The sequence below is a fragment of the Gymnoscopelus braueri genome (genome assembly GCF_963280865.1).
Source record: "Gymnoscopelus braueri genome assembly, chromosome: 4".
Taxonomy (NCBI): Eukaryota; Metazoa; Chordata; class Actinopteri; order Myctophiformes; family Myctophidae; genus Gymnoscopelus; species Gymnoscopelus braueri.
Window position 1 is genome coordinate 38644012 of NC_137605.1, and position 17261 is coordinate 38661272.

Below are 17261 nucleotides of genomic sequence, written 5' to 3' on the forward strand. Positions count from 1 at the left end.
CGATATACCAAACGAAACAAGTTTTAAACTAGGGGAATCATTTTGGCGATGCATGGTGGATGCACGTTCCAGTCGTTGGTTCCGGCCAATGATGACGTTAAGTTATTTCCGATCCGACCGGATCAGAAACCTGAAAAGGGTATCGATCCCAGGCTATTGCAGTTCAGCACAATCACTGCAATAAATATCACAGATCATAAGGAGGAATCTAATTGTATTTAGAATAATCCATTAAAATAACGTATCGTCTCATCTTATTGTATCTGATTCTTAACCTGAAGCTACTGTGTTCATCGGAGAGCCTTTACGTTTTCAACGCACATTTGCTTCACATTTCTTAACCTCTTTTAGCTGGTAAAATATGTGAAGATCATTTTTGCCATTCAAGCACCTTTTTTTTCAAGAGCATTTAAGCATTTGTTTTTAAGAAAGATTACCAGGTTTTGTTAACCAATAAGTTCTGATGAGAGTGTATCAGATAAAGGGGGTTTTACTCTACATGGATGCATCTTCGCTCACAGAGACATCACCATGCCCCCCCCCCCACAAATCTAAGTCAGACATATTTAAGTACCTACACTCCTCTCCTCATCTGACTCATTCATCTGTGTCCGTTCATTTTCCTGCTCCTTCCTCACCCTCATCATTTTTTATCTACACTTTTGTGTCCCTTCCTTCCTTCTCATCTCCTCAGCCTCCCTTTGCTCCCTGCCACCTCCACTGTCCCCCTTCATCCTTCACCATGCTCCCATCTGAAACTCTTTAAAAATGCTGGTTCATGTCGGAAGTTTGTACCTTTTACCCTCCTCATCAGAAGTCATACAGTTACAGTACATTGCTCTCTCTCTCTCTCTCTCTCTCTCTCTCTCTCTCTCTCTCTCTCTCTCTCTCTCTCTCTCTCTCTCTCTCTCTCTCTATGTCCCCCCCCTCTCTCTCTCTCTCTCTTATTTTATCACTGATTATGCAGGGTACATTTTCTTTGAACGCTCCTGAGCCTGGCTCATTGTAATGCAGGCCTGTACCTGACCTACTTCCACAGGGCTGAAACCCACACGCGCACACACACACACACACACACACACACACACACACACGCACACACACACACACACACACACACACACACACACACACACGCACACACGCACACACACACGCACACACACACACACACACACGCACACACACACGCACGCACACACACACACACACACACACACACACACACACACACAAATCCATCCCCAAAGAGCAGACAAGATCTGTTTATGGTTATTACTTTAACTTCATCATCCATATTTTATGTGATGCTGGAATTTTAATACATATTTCCTGTCTGAAAGATTGCAATAAAGCTCTGGTATTTAGCTATACTGTTCAACCTCATAACAGTGCTTTCAGAGCGCTCGGGTGGGACCCAAAATGGGTCATGGGTTTGTTCTGGTGAATCCCCATTTCTAACATCTCAAGATTAGTCATATTTTTTAAATGGTCTTTTATGAAAAACTTTTTTTTTTACAGAAAAGAAAATAAATTGAACAAATTGCTTAACCCTTTGAGAACTGAGGAATGATAATGATTTGTATTGCGATGTGCCTTCCTCTCCACTGTCAATTCTTCTTCTCATCCCTCTCTCACTTCGTTTGCCTCCTTGTCCTCCCCCATTTCTTCCACCGATCATCTCCTTTTACATACGCACGCAGTAAAATCCTCAATTCTGAGTGTAAAACCGGACTCAAATGGGCCAAAATGGAGATTTGTTTTTGTTTTTGTCGCATTCCTGAGCCAATAATTTGATGACCAGCAGAGCCTCCGGAAGGAGATTCAAAGAGTCTCCTACTCAAAGAGTCTCCTACTGAGTCTCGTATTGACCGATGACCCGTCATCAAATTATTGGCTCAGGAATGCGAGAAAAACAAAAAAGATCTCCATGAATTCAAGGCTTCATGGGGTGTGCAATTTATAGAAATTAAGTCATTTTTTGGGTGAAGTACTCCTTTATTACTAGGATTTTACTGTGTATCACTGCTTTTACACAAATAGCTTGTAACTCGTATGTTGGGTCTAATAAGAGTTCAGTTCAACTCTATAAAACTTAAGTGAATCATCATCAAAGACTATTATGGAGGTTGGTATTTTGGAAAAAGATCTGATGGGAACATTACTGTAACTGTGCTGATGAATCACTACAGTGCTTTGCAGGCTCAATAGAAAACCGCCTTGATTCTGGCTAACTGCTTCAAAAATCATCTCTCCTCCTGTCAGAGATGGTCGTAAATGATGTTTATTTTCTCTCCATCCGTAGAAGACCCATCAGAGCGCTCTGCAGGTTCAACAGAAGGCTGAGGCATTACTCCAGGCTAACCACTATGACATGGACATGATCAGAGACTGTGCGGAGAAGGTACATCCCCTCATACACTGTATACTGTGCAAAAAAAAGAGTGCACTCAGCGGAGTGCGAAACTCCAGCGGCAGGCAAGCGATGCTTACTCTGTCTGACGCAGTAACGTCAATCTGCCTGTCTATACTTCTGTCTTGCCTGTGTGCCCATCATAGGTGAGTACGGTATGTTGTCACATTTAGCAGTACTAGACCGGTGACCTTCTGACGCCAGCCTACTCGGGGACTACACAAGTAAATCGGGAACGATGCCAGGTGGGAATGCATGCCCACCCGGTTATGCAATACCCGTTATACCTGCACTCGCTGTACCCAGCTGTGCGGAACCTGTTACCACAGTTAGAAACAGGCACCAGCCTACTCGGGAGCGATGCAAGTTGGGAACGATGCCAGTTGGCAATTGCGCACTCTGCACTGCACACCCTCGGGTCATCTGAGTCACACACGCCAAGTTTGAGGTCAAACGGTTGGACGGTGCCCGAGTTATGCCCGAGACAGACACACAGGCAGACACACACAAAGAGATGCAGAATCAGAGAATTTATAGATAGATGTTGGTGTTAATCACATGTTTGCTTTAACTGAATGGCGTCGTTCTCCCATGCGTGAGCATCTCGGTCTCTGTGTGTGTGTGTGTGTGTGTGTGTGTGTGTGTGTGTGACTCTCTCTATCTGTGTCCGGTGTGCGTGCACGCATGTGCTCAAACAGGTGTGTTGTCTATCCATCTGTCTCCCCCCCCCCCTCTCTCTCTCTCTCTCTCTCTCTGCGTCTCTCTCTGTTTGCACATGCATCGTATGGATTGTGTGGTCAGTCATAGCTGACTAATGTATGTCAACTTGTCACTGTAGGAACAGAGGTTACATAACATTTGAAATGAGCCACAGCTAGTAGCAGATCCGATACACAGGATGGACAGCTTGCACCCAATTGTCTAGCTGCACTCCATAGCCTTGCAGACACATAATCCCATAGCCTGGAGGGACGGTTGCTCTGAGATTATGAATTCACAAAAATAACGTGTGAGTGTGTCCGTGACCAAATGTGAAAAATATTCAGGGGTTGAGCTCCTTGGCCTGCTGGCAGTATAAACAAGAAACATACAAGTACATCAATTACTCTGATCAGTGTAGTAGTTTGCAATATTAGCCGTGGACAGACTAACACACAGACAGGAAAATAATATGCTTAGTGGAGTAAGGTTTTGTGAAACGATTTATTTGATTTCAGCGAATAAACTGTTGTGTCTGTGTTTGGACTGTAGGTGGCAGACCACTGGCAGCAACTGATGCTGAAGATGGAAGACAGACTAAAGCTAGTCAACGCGTCGGTGGCATTCTACAAGACCTCTGAACAGGTATGAACGTGTGCTGTACCTACACACCTGTTCATTTAACTCCGAGAGTGTACAAATGGAACCGGAACCTGTAAGTGCCCTGTAATGGTTCCATTAAGTACACTTTCAGAGTTACAAATGTGTAACTAAGGATCCATTTGGTTCCATTTGTACGCTTTCAGGTGAACACTGAGCATAGTTAATGTGTATATGTGTTGCAGGTGTGCAGTGTGTTGGAAAGCCTGGAGCAGGAGTACAAGAGGGAGGAGGACTGGTGTGGCGGGGCTGATAAACTGGGCCCCAACAGCGAGACGGACCACGTCATTCCCATGATCAGCAAGCACCTGGAGCAGAAAGAAGCCTTCCTCAAGGTCAACAAGCAGTCTATTCATTAGGGGGTGTAACGGTTAACAGAAATCATGGCACGATACGATACAGAGGTGTTCAGTATATTTTCTATATAAGAGACATAAACATTAAGTATGATCTTTTTTACTTTGAACAGCGACGGAGCTATTACTGACCCATCTGCTGGGGTGTCTTCTTAGCACCATACCGTATAAAACTAAAACAGCTCCATATTACAAATTAAATTAGTTATAAAACAAAATACAAACAATTAAGTTTTTGACGGGCTTGTGAAGATGCAGTGTAACAGGGCTCAATTACATTAAGAAGATTCGTAAAGCCTGCATTTTGCGATACATATCCGTGGCAATAAATATACCAATCACCGTGGTGATTTATTTTTGCCCTGTTTGAATCAGGTGGGTATGGGTGCCAAAATGCCGCGGGGATGGTTTGCAGCGCGTATCTCGCTCGTTGTTTGACTCACTGGGGTAATGTCGACTGATGTTACAGTAAACCGCTCATGCTCGACATACCCTTGTCTTTTTCTCAGCCACTTTCTTGCCAATAATGCCCTCATAATTCACAGGGAACGCCACACCTGCTGATGTTCTGTTTCTGGTCTCTCTATCATTAGCGTAGCGGGCCTCTCTGCTTGTCCCTGTGACTGGAGCTGGGTTTATTTTTGGGGGTAGGTGGGAGGGGCAGACAGCATGCTGCAACTTGCCTGATGTGACGTCATATGGACTGCCTTAAGCGCAGAGCACATTGTTCAAAGTTGATCAAAAAGAGCATATTGTTCTGTTCGTATAGTGCGTGCCGAACAGAAAGCCTCGTACTGGACGGTTCAATATGAATACTTGTATTGTTACACCCCTACTATTTTTTGTATCTACCAATGTTTTCAGCCTGTACTTTATAGTGTTCATTACATTCCAGTTTCTACAGTATCTTCTGTTTAAAATGCTTATCTGAGAAAATTGTGTAAATAATTTGTAAATGTTCACTGTCTTTATTCAGTGTAATAAGCGTAATGCACCAACCTTAGGCATGTGTACAGTATGTTGTATACTATACAGACACGCACACACACACACACACACACACACACACACACACACACACACACACACACACACACACACACACACACACACACACACACACACACACACACACACACTGTATAATATATCATGTTTTTAATGAACTTTATGTATAGAAGTAATCTTGTTATCAATGCTTTCCATGGACAGGCCTGTACGTTAGCCAGGCGTAACGCTGACGTCTTCCTGAAGTACCTGCACAGAAACAGCGTCAACATGCCGGGCATGCTGGCCCATGTCAAGGCTCCTGAGACTCAGGTCAAGAGTAAGTAGTGGATCCACAAAGTTTTTCTTTCTATGTGAGCAGAGTCTTCACCACACAGTCCACTGTCAAATCCTGGGTGTTAAGTTAACGGGTCTATTTGGTTCCACTTGCACACTCTCTGAGTTAAATTAAAGGTTCAGTAAGTGATATGATTTTGTCCAAATAAGCGTTAAATAGCTCTATAGTCTGGTCTGATGAAATTGACAACCCACCTGAAAATGTACTTTCTGTTTATTAAAGAGCTGGAGAGACGGAGAGGCCCTGTTACCGAACACACACGCTTACTATCTGAACATAGATTATAGAGCTATAACTTTTCCACAAAACCTTTCTTGTTTTAACCAAAAAATATCACTTACATTGCCTTTAACACTCGGCTGCTCCTCTTACTGTGTGCTCATGTTTCCTCCTAGCAGCATAATGAAGCATCACCATTAAACTCCAGCTACACTATATGTGAACAGGGGGCCCTTTCAGACTCAGGCACGAGAATGAATAAGTGCTCTTCATCCGTGTTTTGATATGCTTCTGTGAAACTTCATGGTTGGATGAATGACGTCCTGTGTTTGCCTGCATTGTTTCGTCAGACATCTTGAATGAGTTGCTCCAGAGAGAGAACAGAGTGCTCCACTTCTGGACCATGAGGAAGAGGAGACTCGACCAATGTCAACAGTACGTGGTGTTTGAACGCAGCGCCAAACAGGTGGGTCACTGTGCGTGTTAATGTGTTTGTGTGCGTGTTCGTGTTCGTGTTCATGTGTGTGTGTGTGTGTGTGTGTGTGTGTGTGTGTGTGTACTGTAGTGTGATGTGCCGTGCACATAGAAATCCATGCATGTACACTGTACATGCATGGATTTCTATGTGCACGGCACAGCACAGTGAGTAGCAAGAAATCTAATCTTTAAACATTTTCATTCCGATTATTTGTCCATATTTCAATTACTGAAAATGTTTTCTCTGCACTACTACTTTTTATGTGTCTGTGTATGATGCAGTGTAAAGGAGGTTTTCAAAATACAAGTTATGGGATTCTTGGTCACAGCACATGACTCTCACATAATATCACATGTATCACACAGAAGGTTTGATATTTTATTACTGAGTTAAGGACAAATATGCTCTGGCCAGCACTGAAATTCTGGCTAAAGTAACTCCATAGAGAGATTTTGGGAATTTCAGTTTTCATGGTGCCTCGTCCACCTACTTGATGGGCCTTTGCAAGGAAACCGTTGCTTTTCACTTTTCGAATGTTGTATTTAGTACAAACATAACATGTTCAAATGTTATTACTGCTGCATTTTCAGTCCAGCTTCTTTTCTTTAGTCCTACAGAAGGGGCTGAAGAAAGGCGTCTGTAGCTCAGCCTGGGCAAACTCTGAAACTTGCATTGAAAATGACAGTCATTTTGCTCCCCCTGGTGGCGTTGGGGTAGTAACGCAGCCAACACTGGAATGTGACGGTTAAGAAAACTGGCAGTTTTTAGGCCATGGCTAATAAGGTTTTTACCCCCAGGATCCAAACTCTTCCTGGTCGAGTCCTCTCATCTGTGCCTCACTGGTCCAAATGGGTCATGTGCGGCCAATAAAGCCACTGTCCTGGTGGCCCAGTTAGAAAGTAGAACAAATGCATAACGGAAGAATTAAAACTATACTGTAGAGCCATGTAGATTTCCAATTGAGCAATGGTGAGAACTAGTAACTTAAAGCGTCTACCATACAGTAGCTAACGATAAAAGAATAGATCGGTCATAACAAGTGCCCTACTTCTGTGTTCAGTGTTCACAGCTACCTACTTCTCAGAGGCATCTGCTTATTTCTTATCGCTATGGATACCATGTAACCAAAACATCTTCATACTTTATGATATTGACACGGAAGCACAGCGTTGTTATGAATGTACATATATATGTTCTTTACACATTTATTTCTATGAGGTCTACTTACTTGACACTGTCCTCACTTTAGGCCCTGGAATGGATCCATGACACTGGAGAGTTCTACCTGTCCACTCACACCTCCACTGGTTCCAGTATACACCACACACAAGAGCTTCTCAAAGAACACGAAGACTTCCAGATTACAGCCAAGGTGTGTGTATGCATGTGTGGTAACTGATCCAAGTTTATCCAACGAAAACAGGTATTATCTCCTGAGTATTATAATGATGAACAAAGCTCCGGTTGCAGAAGTGGGTTTATAACAATATCTTTATTGTCACAGAGGCAAAACCATTCAGGGTCAAATAAGAATAGTGCAAATTACATCACAGCAATCACATCTTTTATACAGAACAGTAGGGTATACCTCCGTTTCTTTAACAATGGACTTCGACACGCCTTTACTTTCTCACCAGCCAATAACTTTGTCAGGTAAACTGCATCTGACTCCACCTCTCACATCAGCGGGTTTTTTCAAAGAAATGAATTAGCACAAAACTTTCAAAACAATATCCTTACAACAGTTATTTTGCAAAGGTATGACTTTAAAAATAGAAACTCATAATTCAATCATTACTCCACAATTCATGTACTTCAAGAAATGTCCAAACAGCATAAAATATGTTATGTTAACCCAGAATAATAAAATAAAACAGAATTAAAATGATTACACTAAAAATAGACTTTATGCATGATATCCAATTAAATTTTCATGACTATTTATCACCAAAGTTTTATTCACCTAATTCCTATAAATACTTTTTTGAAGGGTAAACCAAATGATATTATTTAATATTAGAAGTCATGTTTCTTCATCCAGTTAAACATTTGACCATTCTCTGTAACTCTAAACAAACTCAATGAGTGATCATATTTAACCCAAGATACTATTATATTTCCACCTAAAGTCTTATTTACCTATTTTACAGTTTTTTAAAGGATCTTACATTTTACTATTTCTCATCCTAAGTCTACTTTAGAAAAAGTTGTAACCTAATGATTAGACTAATTTACATTAGCTAATTTACATTAACTAAATGCTTAAGCTTGGTGACCTTTGGTTTTTCACAGTCAGGGAAAGATACTACAACTCAACTCTATTTTATCTTACTTATCTTATCTATTTCCTTACAAACTTGCTTTTTTGGCTTCCAGCAACTATCTTGCTCGCCTAGAAATCAGTATGCTATTTACATTGGTGACCACCATCTGTTTTCTTTATCAAAGTATTTCAGTCTTTGAAGCTTCATCAGGTGATGTACTCATCACACCTTTGTGAGAACTGATTAGTCTTTTGTTAGGCAAACTCAGTCACTTTTTGCTGGCACAGTGGACTTTGAGTGAGACATCAATTTCTTTAACCTAGTTGCTTATTATTAAACCAATGTGTTATAACAAAATAACCTGGTAGTAATATTCTCATGTGTAATAACTACTTTTAGTCCTGGATATACCACACATGTACATTTGAACCAGGCAGCATGTTTGTTTATCTGTTTTTCACTTCTTAGGAAAAGTTCCGCAAACTACGTTTTACCTTAACTTGCAGTTTATTTTCTTCCTGTTCCTGCAAAAAATGTATGATAGCACATTTATATTTTTAGAACCCTAAAATCCTTATTCTGGAGGGAACATTCAACAACAAATTGCTGATCCACAAGTTCCCAATCCATCGACGCATTGTGAGCTTGTAGATCGGCTATTTTCAAGGAAGAGATTTGGTGTCAGGAGGAAAAAAGAGCGGACCAAGTATAGAGCCGACCCACCCTGGTCAAGTTCACTAAGTAATGAGGGTTCAAGTGGTTTAAAAAACTAGCCAGAAATCACATGAACATTTTAAATGTATTCAGAATTGGAAAACGGGTCAGCTAGATATGTATTTGTGCCAGATGCTATGCTTGTTGTGTTGTTTGTGTCCATGTCAGTATGTCTGTGTGTTTATGCGTGCGCTTGCATACCCCTGTTCTCTTCTGTGAGGCCCATTCCCAGGGCAGTGTATTGTCCCTGTCTGTCTGTTTGCTGTGTCACCATTATTGTGTAGCTGTACCAGCCATTATACTCATCAGATGACACACCCATCCCTCTCTCTCCCTCTCTTTTCTTCCATCTCTCTCCACCTCTCCCTTTAACCTGTCTCTCTACCTATCGCTCCTCATCTGTTCTTTCTCTCTAACAAAAACGATCCCATCTCTATCTCTCTCTCTCTCTCTCTCTCTCTCTCTCTCTCTCTCTCTCTTTCTCACACACCACCCCTCCCTCTTCCCCTCCATCCATTCCCCTGTCCTTTTATTTCTCTCCGTGGACAGCAAACCAAAGAGCGAGTGAAGTTGCTGATCCAGTTGGCAGATGGGTTTTGTGACAAGGGGCATGCCCACGCCCTGGAGATAAAGAAATGGGTGTCCTCTGTGGACAAGCGCTACCGGGACTTTTCTGTCCGCATGGACAAGTATCGCACCTGTCTGGAGACAGCCCTGGGCATATCCTCCGACTCCAACAAGGCTGTGAGTACTCCAGATCGCTGGGATTCAGCTGGCAAATCTCACCTCCCCCTAACTGGAGGGATTGGTCTTTTAGAGAGAAAAGCATTTGTTGCTCTCTTTTGGACAATGTGTAGCTAGATTATAGTCTATATGATGAGAGTTGACACTGAGAGATTGATGCATTATTTATTTTATAACCAGGCTTCAGTAACACTACGCCTGGACTGTAAGCCCCTACAGATTTAAAGAAATAAAGGGAATATCTTATTTTAAAGGAAGCATCAAATGTACTGTATTGTCCATAGCTTCTTTCAGTTAAGTTGACATTTCCCATTGTTTACCTACATGTATAACTTGAATTTAGGTGTATTTGGAATTATCATTTGACATTATTATGTCAAATCTCATCATATGTAATTATGACAGTTCAGAATCTGTTGAGTCAAAAGTCCCACATATCAATCTTTCGTCATTGTTTCTCCCAACTAGCACAATGAGATCTTACATGGTTATATACTTTTCTATTATTTAACCAAATAAACCCTAGTGTCCCGTTCAATGAAAAAAACTGATCTACAAGCTCACAAGGTGCCCCGTTGCAACGCGTTGTAGCCTTGTAGATCGGCTAATATCAGCAAAGAGATTCGCTGATATTAGGGAAAAAAGGAAGGGACCAAGTATAGACCCATGAGATCAACGATTAAGTGGTTAAAGATTAAAGAAGACCTAGTCCATACTGAGGGATGTGCACAGGCAAACTATCTGCATACATGACTACAGATTTCAAAGCCCATGGAAAATTGCTAATAAGCATTTTAAATATGGGGAAAAGTTACAAATCATTTTCAATACATTTTAAAATACCAACCCACAGAGGAGAAAAACACAAAAATAGGATATAGTAGGATAGTAGAATAGGATAGTAGGATTATAGTAGGATAGTAGGATAGGATAGTAGGATTATAGTAGGATAGTAGGATAGGATAGTAGGATTATAGTAGGATAGTAGGATAGGATAGTAGGATTATAGTAGGATAGTAGGATAGGATAGTAGGATTATAGTAGGATAGGATAGGACAGTAGGATTGCAGTAAGATAGTAGGATTAAGGCAGTAAGATCTTTTAAGCTTAGATATTAACCCTTTAAGACCTGAGGACCCGATTCTACAAAGAACACATTTAATTAACAGTTTTCTGAGTGGTTCTGAGTGGAACCATTGAACCACTGGTTCAGTGGTTCAAACTTTTTCATGTTAAGGAGTAAGGACCCGCAAAATGATATGTTTTGGCCACCGACCCGCATCTCAAAATATTTTGTTCCAGGGACCCCCCGGAAGCAAAGATTTCAGTCCAAACTTTTCCCTTAAAAAAAAAATATATATATATATATATATATACCGGTATATATATTCAAATATTTGCACAAATGTTCGAGATTTTTCAAAAATAGCAGATCTACAAGCACCGATTGCCGCGCTACTATGAGCTTGTACAGTAGAGCTGCTATTTTTGAATAGCCAAAGAAATCTTATAATGGCACAGATGCGTTCCTGGTCTTAAAGGGTTAATTGAACATTGTGTCTGATTGTTCCCTCACGTTTCCTGATTTGTTATTTGTTATGTTTCAGAGTAAAGGGCTACAACTGGACATCATCCCTCCCAGCGCTCCAGGTTTAGAGGTGAAGCTGAGAGATGCTGCTCATGAACTCAATGAGGAGAAGAGGAAATCAGCGCGACGGAAAGAGTGAGTGAAACACAGATCTCACAAGCGTGCAGAAGAATGGAAATTGTATTCGGTCATATCGAGGTCTGTAAAATCTTGGGAACTGAGCAAATATGGTGAAAATAAAATACTATATATAGTTCCAGACCCAGCATCATAAGTACAGTGTAGCTCTATCTAGGAGCTTGAGACATAATTGTTAATTAAACAGAAGGATATGTCATTAAACATCCACACACAGTGGTGCTGGTTTCATAAGCCTATGCACAGTGTAATGTAACTAAGTACATTTACTCAAGTACTGTACTTAAGTACAATTTTGAGGTATTTTTACTTTAGTATTTCCAATTTTCTGTACTTTTACTTCTACTCTACATCTCAGAGGCAAATATTATACTTTTACTCCACCACAATTATTTTAAAACTTTAGTTACTAGTTACTTTGTAGATTTTTTAGATTATTACAAAACATACATTTACCACTTCAGCGCTATATACATTTCGGCCATTTGAAAATAGCCGATCTACAAGCTCACAATGCATTGTGAGCTTGTAGATCTTATATTATATTTACTTTAAACTTTTAGTACTTTAACTACATTTTTATACCAATACTTTTGTACTTTTACTCAAGATTTCTTTTGATTCCGAACTTTTACTTGTAACAGAGTATTTCTATATTGCAGTATTGATACTTTTACTAAAGTATAAAATGCAAGTACTTTTTCCACAACTGCCCCTAACTGCTACCCGGATGCTGCCTCCCATAGAGCCCACTGTTCCTAAATAGCTAGGAAGGGTTCAATGCTGAGGGCAGTATGTGCAAATATACATGACAAATACCCCAAAGGAGTGGGGACCATATTATTCATGCATGCTTCTAACTTCTATCATACCATACAGAGCTCATGCCATATTAAACTTCAAAGCCATCATTTGGAAACAGCTAGAGGGTAGAATAACGAGGCTGTTAAAAATATACTGTATGTGATCAGGCTTTAAGACTAGCTTCTTTTTACTCTTGGGGTCTGTGTTTGAAGTTTTTGTACTCCATGTGATTTGATAGTTTCATATTCAGGTCAAAAGTTGTTCAACACTGCACAGCCTGACAACTTTACATTTGATTTTATTACCTTAGTAAACCTTTTCATAAACAATTTATGTTTTCAATCGCTAGTTAAAAGTATTTTTTAAATCATCATGATATCCAGGGTTTCTACTGGTTCTACTGAGTGAAGACCCGCCCTTGCTGCAGTTGCCAATAGCATTAATTTTCCGTTAGCATTATGGACCAGATATAGAAAGATGGCGGATTTGAAATCGCTGAACAAATTTTTACGGTCTATGGTCAGGATTTAGAAGGCGTTTTTAGAATCGGCTTCAGGTATAAATGGGTTAATATATAAAGACCACTCAAGGAGAATTGTCTCTTCTCTCAATGTTTCTCTTCAGGTTTATAATGGCTGAGCTCATTCAAACAGAGAAGACCTACGTCAGAGACCTACGAGAGTGCATGGATGTAAGTATTATGCAAGACCCCATAAACCTGTAAAAGTATATGGATAGACAGTAGTAAATACTACAGAGAGAAATGAAACCATATCTCAGAAAGTTTTCTATTCTATACATTTTACTTCTCTTCCCTGCTTGAGGTGGCGTGTGATTGAGCCTCATTTATTTGGTCTATGACTATCTGTGAGTTAATATATATCTCACAGTAACAAACAAAGTTATAATTTTGTTGTGTTAGTGTCAAATCCCATTTACTTTCATTGCTCAGTTCACTACTGACATGAGATGTGTCATAAGTGTTATACTATATCACATGGCGGTATCATCAGGTCGCACTGAGACGGCAAAATCCTGAGGGTTTATTTAAAGGTAGGGTAAGTGATATTTTTGGGTTAAAACAAAAAATATTTTTTTTAAAGGTTAAAGCACTATATTCTGATAGTAATCATTGCTATAGAGTGTTTGTTCAGTAACAGGAGTCTCCCCGTCTCTCCAGCTCTTTATAAAACAGAAAATACATTTTCTGGTAGGTGTCAAAATCTCAGCCAATCAGGAGAAAGTACCCATTTTAAGCTTCATTTTTATAGTGTTCCAGTTCTAATTTTGCCTGCTCATTTCTCAGTGTCATCACTTCCAATTTCACATGTTTTTTTTTGTTGTTTTTTTTTAAACCAATTTCACTTGTTTAATCTATATCCTGATTGAGTTCTCTATCCTGATTGGATAAAATTGAAAATGAAACTGAAACTGAAACGAAAATGCATTTTCTGTTTTATAAAGAGCTGGAGAGACATGGAGACTCCTTATATGGACAGGACACTCTATAGTAACGAGCACTATCAGAACATAGACCCATTTTGCAATTATTTGAATAATTGCAAATCACTTACCCTACCTTTAACTCTGAGTGTGTAAATTTACCCGTATGTACATTTTGCACTCTCAGTACAATATGTGTGTTTCAAGGGGTTATGCAAAGAAAGCAACTGCCAACATTTCTCTAATGCTCCGAAATACTTGATTTAAAAAAAATGTGTTGTTGCTTATTTCTCTAGACGTACTTGTGGGAGATGACCAGCGGGGTGGAGGAGATCCCTCCGGGCATCGTCAACAAGGAACACATTATCTTCGGCAACATGCAGGACCTCTACGAGTTCCACCACAAGTCAGTACAGAACCTCACTATGGTTCAACTAGCCGATCGATCTACATCGACACGTTGTGAGCTTGTAGATTGGCTATTGGCTGTTTTAAAAAATAGTAAAAAATGGCAAAGAAGTTTAGGGATAATGGGTAAGGCACTGGCGAAAATAGGGCCCTATTTGTATTAAAGGGATATTTCACTTTCAAAAAAACTTTGGCTCATTTTATCGTCTACTCAGGCTTTTGTGAGCCCCCCAGACAGTTTTTAAGTTGCTCGATTCAGTATTTAGATATTTGATATTCATTTTATCAGACACGCCCCCTTCCTATACAAACCCATTATAACTTCAAACTCCATTTTTAACACACCCGTCCTTGGTTCTGCAGACTCACCCTGCCCTCCTAATACGCGAGGGGGCCATGTTTTTTCGATTACTTTTTTAATTTTTTTAATACATTTTTTTTTATTGTATAATTTTCTTTTCATTTTCGGAATTTTTTTTTTAAAAAAAATGAAAAAAGTTAGCGAAAAAACACGGCCCCCTCGCGTATTAGGAGGGCAGGGTGAGTCTGCAGAAACAAGGACGGGTGTTTTTGATGAATCTAACGTGATAAAAATGATAAAAATGGAGTTTGAAGTTATAATGGGTTTGTATAGGAAGGGGGCGTGTCTGATAAAATGAAAATCAAATATCTAAATACTGAATCAGGCAACTTAAAAACGGTCAGGGGTGCTCACAAAAGCCTGAGTAGACGATAAAATGACCCAACGTTTTTTTTAAAGTGAAATATCCCTTTAAGCCACTGGTTCTCAATTTGGGGTCCAGTGACCCCCCGAGAGGTCCTTGAGGGGGTTCCAGTGGGTCCCCAGCCAAATGATTGATAGTTAGGAGCCAAATGGACCCATACAGGTCTGTAATTCCAAGAGTGTACAAATTGAACCAAATTGACTTATGGGTCCATTTGGTTCCATTTGTATATTCTTGGAGTTAAATTAACACAGTTTTTCAGTGTAGATAGGGGTCCTAGAGATACAAAATCTTATCAAATATCAAATATCAAATGTGTCCTAATGCATATAAAACTGGGGGTCCTTTAAAGGAAAACGTTTGAGAACCAGTCCATTAAGCTCTGCTCAGTGTCCAACTCGGTTGCATTTTTGTTGTGTATCTGCACAGTTAGTGTATTTTAAAATGACCACTTCTGCACCATCATGTATTAATTTAAACATGGTTGACCGTGGACCCCAAACCTCAAATGTCACCACCGCTGCAAAACGTCACAGGAAAAAACATTGGTTTTCTGATGTTGCGCTGCATTTTGGCAGCATGTATTGGCCCAGAAATGATGGATATACTTAGATGTCCTCACACTTTTTTTTAATATAAAATACTGTATTTCTGTCCACATGCAGTATCTTCTTGAAGGAGTTAGAGAAGTATGAGCAGTTGCCGGAAGATGTGGGCCATTGTTTTGTCACTTGGGTAAGAGGACTCCAGATCACTATCTTTTAAACTGAAATTGTACATTTATACTGTATTATACTGTACTGATGATTGATACTGATATATATAATATATATATATATATATTTCAGCATGTTCTTATCTAGCCCGATATACAATACTCCAAAACTCCAAAGTAAATAGTACGATTAAAATCTTTTTGTAGATCTTGTGGTGATCTTGTACTGTATGTTGTTCTGTTCAGGCGGATAAGTTCCAGATGTATGTGAACTACTGTAAGAACAAGCCAGACTCCACCCAAATCATCTTGGAGCATGCTGGACCATACTTTGATGTAAGTGACATGTTTTTTTGCTGTTATTAGTATGCCTAACAGTTTAAATAATGCAGGGTTTGAGTTTCATCAAGTTCAAGTCATTATCTAAAAGAATGAATGTTGGAGTTTAAAATATATCAAATACATGAGTGGTGTGAAATATTTGCGGTTCAAATTATTTGGTTGATAACACAAAAAACTAACAAAAAATAAGCTAATGGTTTTCATTTGTTCATTTTCGCCAAATGTTTTAGAATGACACTGTGATGGGTGCGATATGAAAGCATTATCTCATGTTTATTTTGTATTTGCAGGAGATCCAACAGAGACATCGTCTCGCTAACTCCATATCCTCCTATCTGATCAAACCAGTCCAGAGAATCACCAAGTACCAGCTGCTTCTTAAAGTAAGTCATGCATTTACATTTGTTTATCAATAATGTGTAAATTGGTAATTGGTAAAACTGTAAATCAGTGGATCTTAAACAGGAGGTTCAGGGACCCTCAGGTTTCTTTGAAGTGGTTCTAAAAGGGTCTTTACAGGTCTGTGTACACCACTGTCAGAGGTGTAGCGGTCCTTGAAATTGAAAAAGTATGACTGCTGTAAATAAATAAACGTGTGTTTGTGCGCTTGCTTGTGTGTTTTTTTAAATGACAGGAGCTGTTGACATGCTGTGAGGAGGGTAAAGGTGAGATCAAGGATGGTCTGGAAGTAATGCTCAGTGTCCCTAAGAGAGCTAACGATGCCATGCACCTCTCCATGCTGGATGGTGAGTAGGCCTACTGCTACACACACACACACGCACACGCACACGCACACACACACACACACACACACACACACACACACACACACACACACACACACACACACACACACACACTTGTGGTACTACAATTACTTTTATGAATGCCATTTTTACAATTTGTTGCCATTTTTAACCCTAAAACTAAAGCCAAGAATAGCTGTTCTACAAGCTCACAACGCGTCCGCGCTGCGACATGTTGTGAGCTTGTAGATCTGCTTTTTCCGGTGCACAAGTGTAGATCAGGCGTAATCACACCCTAACCCCTTTTAAATGTTTAATCCTGTTACACCGTCCCAGGTTTTGACGGGAACATAGACTCCCAGGGAGAGCTGATTCTGCAGGAGTCCTTCCAGGTGTGGGATCCTAAGACTCTGATCCGTAAGGGTCGCGACCGGCACCTCTTCCTCTTTGAGATGTCACT

At 40.1% G+C, this 17261-nt stretch overlaps 1 protein-coding gene across 3 annotated transcripts in view; it reads left to right on the forward strand.

Moving 5' to 3' along the window:
* The window catches only part of triob (trio Rho guanine nucleotide exchange factor b), a 171119-nt gene that overhangs the window by 111134 nt on the left and 42724 nt on the right, over positions 1–17261 (forward strand). For all 3 annotated transcript variants that reach the window (XM_080426596.1, XM_080426598.1, XM_080426597.1), the window contains 15 exons: positions 2306–2404; positions 3665–3757; positions 3958–4107; positions 5341–5455; positions 6043–6158; positions 7420–7542; positions 9698–9892; positions 11500–11615; positions 13047–13113; positions 14162–14271; positions 15664–15733; positions 15960–16049; positions 16346–16438; positions 16690–16801; positions 17138–17261. The exon at positions 17138–17261 is cut by the window's right edge and continues 67 nt beyond it. In XM_080426596.1, the coding sequence (XP_080282722.1) occupies positions 2306–2404; positions 3665–3757; positions 3958–4107; positions 5341–5455; positions 6043–6158; positions 7420–7542; positions 9698–9892; positions 11500–11615; positions 13047–13113; positions 14162–14271; positions 15664–15733; positions 15960–16049; positions 16346–16438; positions 16690–16801; positions 17138–17261 (1673 nt within the window). The remainder of the gene's footprint in view (positions 1–2305; positions 2405–3664; positions 3758–3957; positions 4108–5340; positions 5456–6042; positions 6159–7419; positions 7543–9697; positions 9893–11499; positions 11616–13046; positions 13114–14161; positions 14272–15663; positions 15734–15959; positions 16050–16345; positions 16439–16689; positions 16802–17137) is intronic.